The following is an 8615-nucleotide window of genomic DNA, read 5'->3' on the forward strand; positions in this document are numbered from 1 at the left end:
ACAATCTATTTATACTAACACTACTTGGGGTTAAATGGTCCACACACACCAATAAAACTAAAAAAAACGGCTCTAAACTGCGATATCCTTTTAATAAAAATCGAACAAAACTAATGTCGCGGTCGCATTTAGTTTTTATCCGGTTGACAACGGCTAGTTGGATCCGCGGATCCCGGATCCGGTTTTTCTAAAAACCGGTTCCAAATTTTCTTTCGGATTTGGATTTGGATCAGTTTTTTTGTCGACCTCTCTATTCAGAGATGCAAATTAGTCGGCCTCCCAAAATCTTATTTGTTTAATCTAATGCGGTCTCTTCATTGTACTACAGTTTTTAATCTAAACAATACAATATACATGTCCAAATATATGATGAGATTAACAAACAAATCACTCAAGTATACATAACAGAGGGAAGAAAAATAAAACATAATGTTTTACAATTTCATCTTTATAATAAAAGAGCATTTTCTATAAAACTTTCTTGAATGCTTAGGTAAAAAAGGTTAGATTCCTTCACTTAAAAACAAAAAATAACAATCTACCATATGTTAATATGAATATGAATACATTAGGTTACAAGAACAGTAAAATGAGCACGATATCAATGCATTCGAGTTCCTCACTTATGCAATACGCTCTTTTTGGGCAGTTTTGTTTTCCTATGTGTGTGTTTCTGCAATCAATAAACCATAGTACATGAAAGTTAGTCATCGAAGTGATTCAAATTCAACGATAAATGTAGAGAAAAAAAATGATACCTTTTGTCTCTCCAAGGCCTCCACATCTGTTCTCTCTTTCCAATTGCTCTTTCGTAGCTTGATTGGACGATTACCGACATATTTGCCTACAAAATGCATCTCTTAATTGTTTATCAACATAAAACACGAAACGTTGCAATTTCACCCAATTCACAAAAATGTGTTTTTCACCAACAATAAGCGAAAAAGCTCAAACATCTTAGCAACCAAAAAGGCTAATCACAAATAAGCTACAAAGCTATGGCAAAACAGTCTCTTGGCGTTTACGAAAGAACATTATACATAGACCCTGATCAATAGTCAGATATATTATATTTATTATATTCAGATTAAGTTACTATACAAGCCACAAATTATAGTTGAAAGGGGAGGAAGACAGAAATTTAATGGTAAAAATGTTTAATTACCATTCATCTCTTTAAGGGCACCAGCGAGATCGGTTGGGTTTGAAAAGCTGACAAATCCATATCCTTTCGTCTTTCCTGTCCGTTTATCTCGAACAACCTAGCATCAGACAACAAACAATAAAAGTTGGTCTACACACAAAACAAGCTAAACTAAGTGTCACGTCTTATCTTATGTCATTAATATCACAGCTCAACAGGCTCTAAAGTTCAAAGATTGCTATATTTAGACAAATAAAAAAATTAACTCTTTATCATGTACTATTGTAGAAGGTATCCCATTTTAATATAAACTATAAACTATTTTATGGCACCTAAATAAACTGATATACAACTCTAAGCCTCAGATTGTGTTTTCAAAACGCAAACGAACTACTATTTTCAGTATATCCATGTTTATCCCCCAATGCATCTACTTGTACTAAACGCAAGAGAATACTATCTAAGAAAATGCAAATGTACAAACCTACCCTCCTAAGATTCATGCAAACATATCTAACATTCATCAACATAGTATCAAGTTCATATCTTTAAATGCTGGTTCTAAAGGAGCTGCATATAATTCAACTAATCGGTAAACTAAGTGTCACATTTTATCTTATGTCATTAAAATCAGCTCAACAGGCTCTAAAGTTCAAAGATTACTATAATTAGAAGTATGATAATGGACATTACTGCACTTATACAGTTATACTAAACACAAGAGAATACTATCTAAAAAAATGTAAATGTTTCAAGTAAACATATCTAACATTCATCAACATAGTATCAAGTTCATATCTTTAAATGTTGGTTCTAAAGGAGCTGTATATAATTCAACTAATCAGTATTTTGCCTTCAAGTCTTTTGCAGACTCTAATCGAGGAGTGTGATACACGAGAATTAAATTATATTGGTTCACTTCTGTAACAATCCCTAATTTTGATAAGGATGTCGCGTTTTCGGCCCATTTACAACACTTTGTACTCTACCTACGCATGTCAGATTAAGTTAATACCAAGGGTGCAAGTTTTAAAAGTACCCACTTTGCTGATATTAACCTTTCAAGAAAACTTGTATTGAATCAATCATATAAAATACATTCAATTAATAAACTAAAAGAACATATAGAGTATATCTTAATGCCTTATTATAAAAAACCAACCTTAGCCATGTTGAATGAAGGAAATCGTGCAAAAGCTTTTGACAGCACATCATCGTTCACCTCATTTCCCAAATCACCGCAAAATAGACGATAATCATCTGCAGAACATCAAATCTATCATTATAAAGTTGACAATGAGTAAAGTACCAAGGAAAAAATAAATCATTCATAACTATAAAAACTGTCTTGTTAACCACAAGAAAAAAGGTTGGCCGTACATCTGTACCAACCATGATCAGAGGACCACCACCACCCAATGTATCGACGCCAAGAAGCAAAAAAATACATAGTTCCGACCTTAATTACTTCACTATAACATTTCATTTCAAAGCATAAAGCTAATCGGACTGCAGTTTATTAATTTAGCTGAATTATAACAATTATTCCTAGCATCAATAATCAGACAGACAGTACACTTTCTAGCTGATTAAGCATTCAACAGTTGTGTTGCGGAATTGGAAAACATTTACAAAGAATAAGGCCACAATTATACTAACAATTAACAATGAAATAAATGGTTACCAAAGATGGGTCATATGCCCTGATGTGTTCATTCAATATTATTATATGAGGTCATTATTCAATGAACCAGGTTAATACAGCTGAAATTACACGCCTAAAAGCTGAATAGAGATTCTATCCCAAAGTAGCCTAGTGGTTGGGGGCCTTGACATCCTTGCAAGAGGTCTCAGGTTCGAATCTTGGGGTGGCTTGGGAAGGGATGGAAACAGCAAGGAATACAAAATATTCCGGATGGGCTGCATAAAGTAAAGTATGGGGTCAAATTACTCGCCTTTCCCGGGTAACCCGAACAGGGAAAACCTTACAACTATTAACTTTTAACTATACATAGAAAAGAAGTGGAACTAAATCACAAAAGTTACTGGTAGGGAAAGTTGTGTGCTTTACGTTGTCTAATTATTATGTTCTGAAAGAAATAAAGATATAATAAACGAAGGGAAAAAAATTGGCTAGATGTTAACTTTTGGTCCAGGCGGTATAGGAGTCTTTATTACACAAAATTTTACAAAAAGGTGTTATCAAGTGACAAAAAAACACAGCCGTAGAATGAAATTAGTCCGCATAAAAAAAATGAACAGAGCTAATTGGTTCTTTTGTTTATTATCTACTCTAATTCTCTTAAAGATGGAGTGCTCTAGTGACAAATGTATACGCTAGAAAGCAACAATGTCCCTACCTTTATCAATCTCTGTACAGGGTATTTTTAGGTAAGAAAAAGGTGACTTGCTCTTCTTTAAGCAGCACACATATAGATGCAAAACTAAAACTACACAACTCCAAAAATGGCCAAATTAATAATGTTCGCATTATCGGTTATTCTTACAGCTTCGAACCTGACTCACCAGTTAGAAATCAAAGAATGGTAGTCAAATGCAAATATTATAATGTTTTCATCAAAAAAATGGGTTTATAAACGATATTTGATCTAGACGTAACTTGCATATGTTCATTAAGGTACATCAAACAGTAGAGATAAACCTCTCTAGCCACTATGTGAACATAATTTAAGGAATTCATTCCACATTATTTTATATGATCTCGATATAACTTAGCATAATCAGCAGAAGACTACATTACATTCTCCAACAGCATATGTTACTTCACTCGGTTCTATAAAATTACCCTTTCCCCTAAAGTAGACGATATGTTGCATAACATATCCACCTATTCCTCAATGTACGCATCCTTTCATAGGGTGTAATTCATACCAAACATTCTGGAAATTCAGACTAGTACATGATCACATAACTAAGAATCTAAGATAAACGTAAGATATTAAGTCAACAGTAACATACGAAAAAAAGATAGAGACAAACAAACAAATGCAAGTGCAGATTAAGGTGAATCATACTTTCGGGCCATTCAGCGAGAGTTGGATCCTCCCAAGCGAGACCGGCTGCTTTACGAGGTATTGCTTTCTTTTTCACCTCTGCTTTATGCTCCACTTCACTACTTGCAAGTGCAGCCTTTACACTTTCGAGTGCTTCAGGTGTAATTGTCTGTGCATCTCTTTGAAATAACTGCTGTGCCTATTAACGAAATCAGCACACAAACACCATTTTCAGACGCGTATGTTAAATTATTAATTCTAATAAAGTTAATATATACAAATTCTGACTGAAATTTCAGTATGGATGTATAAATTAATTTAAATTGAAAGGAGAAAGAACCTGTTGAAACTGCTGAGGAAAGTAGACAGTTGCAGAAGTAGAGGGAGCTGTAGGGTAAACTGGTGGCGGAGCAGTTGGATATTGAACCACCGGAGCCGGCGGAGGAGGAGGAGGAGGATAGGTTTGTGGTTGTTGAAGATGGAAAGGCATCGGAAAATAGGAACCGTTGTTATTAGAATATGTGAATTGAGAAGATGAAGATGAAGATGGATTCGGTGGATTTGACATGTTTTCTTCGACAGTTGAGATTCTCCGATTTGTGATTGGGTTTTTAGGGTTCTTTGTTTAGATGAAAATTTAATCGACTTTCAGATCAACAGGACTAGAATAAAATTTACAGGGCTCCCCTCTAATTAAAAATCCACTTCTTAAAGTTTCATTTTAACCTATAAAAATAATAATGAATTAGTGAAAGTACGAGTTATTATTAACTTGCATAAAAATAAAAATATTCTTCTTTTTTTTTTTTTTTTTTTTTGAAAAGCCAAAAACTTTTATATTAAGAATTAAACAGCAAGAATACAAGGGAGGGGCTTTTAATTAGCCCAATATACATCACGAGAAAAAAAATAAAAAACGGAGCTACATATTTATATTTAATCGCGACTTTGTTTACTCGTTTTTTTTCTCTCGGCTAAAATGGCACATTCGATAGCATGTTTATGTTTTTAAGGTTCAAAGGTCCAAACCTTCTTCGATAGAGTAAGTTGGATGTGCTACTCGATCTTGTAACCCACGAAAAAGTATTTTGACGTATGGGTCTAACCATCTCAACTTCAATAGTTAACACTATTTCTCGCTCTAGTGAGTCAGAATATTGGAATATTGGAGAGTTGGTCATTATTTTTGCTAAACTGTCTAGTTACACATTAACATTGCCATAAATATCTACTTTGTGAGCTACATAATTCACTAATCGCTAATACAAATATCTACTTCGATAACATATGTGATACACATTAACACACCAAATATGTAGAAATCGGCAATCATTCTTCAGTTTCATGTGCATTATCTTCTATCTATTTAGCACTATGATATTTCAAGGAAGAATTATTATCTTTTCAATATGTAGAGTTTCATTTTATTTTTTTATTTTTTTATTTTTTATTTATTTTTTTGAAAAACAAATTTTATTAAAAATGTCACACAAGAAGTGTGCCACCATTACCACTCCAGAACAATCCAGACCTTGTTAACCACCAGAATGTAAAGTTTCACTTCGGTTTGAGTGTTCTGCCACCTCCCGATCCCGATATGAATCCATGTTAATTTTATTAATATCTCTTCTATATCAGTTTTTTTTTTCTTTTTCTTTTTTTTTCTTTTTTTTGTTTGTTTTGGAAAACAAGATAAAATTTATTCCAGCCACACAATGCAGGGTTGGCCTTGGATTCACGAACCTATATCATTTGTATATATATTAAAACATATACTCGTAATCGAATAAATCTATTTATTATTAATGATGTATTTGTTATATTAATAATCTATAGATTTCATTATTTATTTATATATTTTCATTTTATATATGTAGATATATTAATATAGTTAAGTCATGTAATTTAAATATCATCTTGTACTTGTATATAAAATCTTTATTTTTATACCTATAACCTTAAAAACTTTTATTTTAGTAATCATAATTATGTTAATAATAATATAGATAATACTGATAATAATAATAATGGTAGTTTTAATGATAGTAAAATAATAATTTTAGTAAGAATGATAATAATGTTAACAATTTTTAATAATAATAATACTAATAATGATAATCATATTAATAATAATGATCATGATTTAATAATAATTATGTTATTACTAATAATAATAATTTTAGTAATAGTTCATTAAATGATACTCATAATAATAATAATTCTAATCATAATAATACTTTTATTAATATTAATAATACTAATAATTATAAAATAATACAAGTACTAATATTAATGAAAATAATAAATTTGTATCATTCTCCTAATAATAATAATAATAATAATAATAATAATAATAATAATAATAATAATAATAATAATAATAATAATAATAATAATAATAATAATAATAATAATAATAATAATAATAATAATAATAATAATAATAATAATAATAAAAGAAAAACTACCTCATATAAGTAGGCTTTGAAAGAAAAAAAAATGCCATCAGCAGGGATCGGACACGCGACCTCTCGTTCCCCTAACTTACACCCAAACCATATGAGCTAATATGTTTTTCTGAAATCATTCCTATCCTATATATATTAACCATTATATCTATCTGTTTCTTTTTCTTCAACAAATCGATCGGAGGTATTTTATAACCATGATTGTGTTTCATCATAACATGCCATCAACATTTTGTTTCTGTAATATAATCCCGAAGTGAACAGCAGCAGAAACGGTTTCGATTAAAATGGAAAACAATTGGGTTTTCGAACAACAACAGATACATCGAGCATAGCAGTAGTCCAACAGAAGAAGGGTTGTTGGATCTTGGCCCAGTACTTAAACTCAAGGTTCTCGGCCCAATAATATTGAAACAGGAACGAATAACAGGAAAACAACAGCCGCCACTTGTGGGTTTAGGTCTGGTACTTTTCGAATGGAATAAAGAAACAAAGAAAAAACATTAGAAACGTGTAAGTTACTTAGCCGTCATCTATCACGGACTAAATTTTGTATTCCGTTGTTAATCAGTGGCGGATAAGAGTCCTCTGAAAAATCCCATGTTTTAAATTAAATGTCTTTATTTATTTTGGTCATTATGGTATCAAATTCGATCATTAATTATTAAACAAAATTTTACTCACTGTCCACTCCCGATCCCAGGTAAAATATAAAAAGTTTTAAAACTTACCAAATAGTTCCTAAATACATTTTTAATAAGTCTATAATTCATAAAACACAATTTCGGATCACCGATTATTTTAGAATCATATAAGTTCGAATTTAACTTGCTTAATAACGATCGAAACATCAAACGAGTAATACAATTATTTAATATTTATTTTTAATATACTTTTATTTATATATAGATATGTTTTTAAATTATAATTATTATAATAACATATTTCATAACAACAACATTTAATATTTCAAATTATACTTTCAATTATTATTTATATATATACACACATATCTATTTACAATTAATTGTTCATGAATCGTCGGGAATAGTCGAAGGTCAATTGAATATATGAAAACAGTTCAAAATTATTGAGACTCAACCTAACAGACTTTGCTTATTGTGTCAAAGATATTAAATCGTATCGAGAGTTTGGTTTAAAATTAGTCGAAATTTTCTGGGTCACTACATTTACCAGCTTCAACAACATCACTGGCACCAGCAGCACCAGTACCATCAACAATCCATGCCTCAACATCTCATTCTGTACCTCGAGTATAATCATCATACTACGTATCATTCTACATCAATTATCTTCATTCTTCATGGCGATTACGTAATCTCTAAAGTTTTAGAGATTATTTATTCTAGTTCCAATCGAAAACTAAATGAGATTAATATCACATTAACTAATTAAATCCATGATTATATTTGAAGAAAATATATATGTACATATATTTTCATAAAGATTGTAATTAAAAATTCTTTCGTACAAACTGTTAATGGTGAAAATATTTTAACGGGTAGGTAATACCCGAGGAATATTTAGATTTCACATTAATAAGTTACACTGTACATTCTTCGAATCCAATTTAACAGTCATTTACTATCATACTTACATCCACAGATATACGAATCCATTCATCACAGAATAACCATTTTCCTTCAATTTAGTAATTGGATTTTGACTTATCAGAATCAAACAAGTGGCATAATGAAGAAAACATTGGACAAAAATAAAATTTGTTAGAAACAAACAAATTAACTATGAGAAATTTTGTTAAGAATCCACGCTAACAAAATCCTAGCTAACTGTTCCTAGCTAACTGTTCCTAGCTAACTGTTAATTCCTTATTACATTTTAATTATCGCAATTTATTTTATCGCAATTTAATTCTCACAATTTTATTTATTGTCATTTAATTTCTGTTATTTAATTTACGCACTTTATTTATTGTCATTTAAATACTGTTATTTTCGCATTTTAACA

General features: G+C 30.6%; 1 protein-coding gene across 1 annotated transcript; it reads right to left on the bottom strand.

Moving 5' to 3' along the window:
- Positions 1-361: 361 nt before the first annotated feature.
- On the bottom strand, positions 362-4811 carry LOC139898918 (uncharacterized). The gene is made up of 6 exons (XM_071881718.1): positions 4499-4811; positions 4180-4357; positions 2307-2404; positions 1166-1262; positions 759-844; positions 362-673 (listed from the first exon to the last, which is right to left on the bottom strand). Exons 1-6 carry the CDS (start codon positions 4724-4726, stop codon positions 620-622), a joined length of 741 nt encoding a protein of 246 aa, XP_071737819.1. The 5' UTR covers positions 4727-4811; the 3' UTR covers positions 362-619.
- Positions 4812-8615: the final 3804 nt, after the last annotated feature.

This window comes from Rutidosis leptorrhynchoides, chromosome 3 (assembly GCF_046630445.1).
Source record: "Rutidosis leptorrhynchoides isolate AG116_Rl617_1_P2 chromosome 3, CSIRO_AGI_Rlap_v1, whole genome shotgun sequence".
NCBI lineage: Eukaryota > Viridiplantae > Streptophyta > Magnoliopsida > Asterales > Asteraceae > Rutidosis > Rutidosis leptorrhynchoides.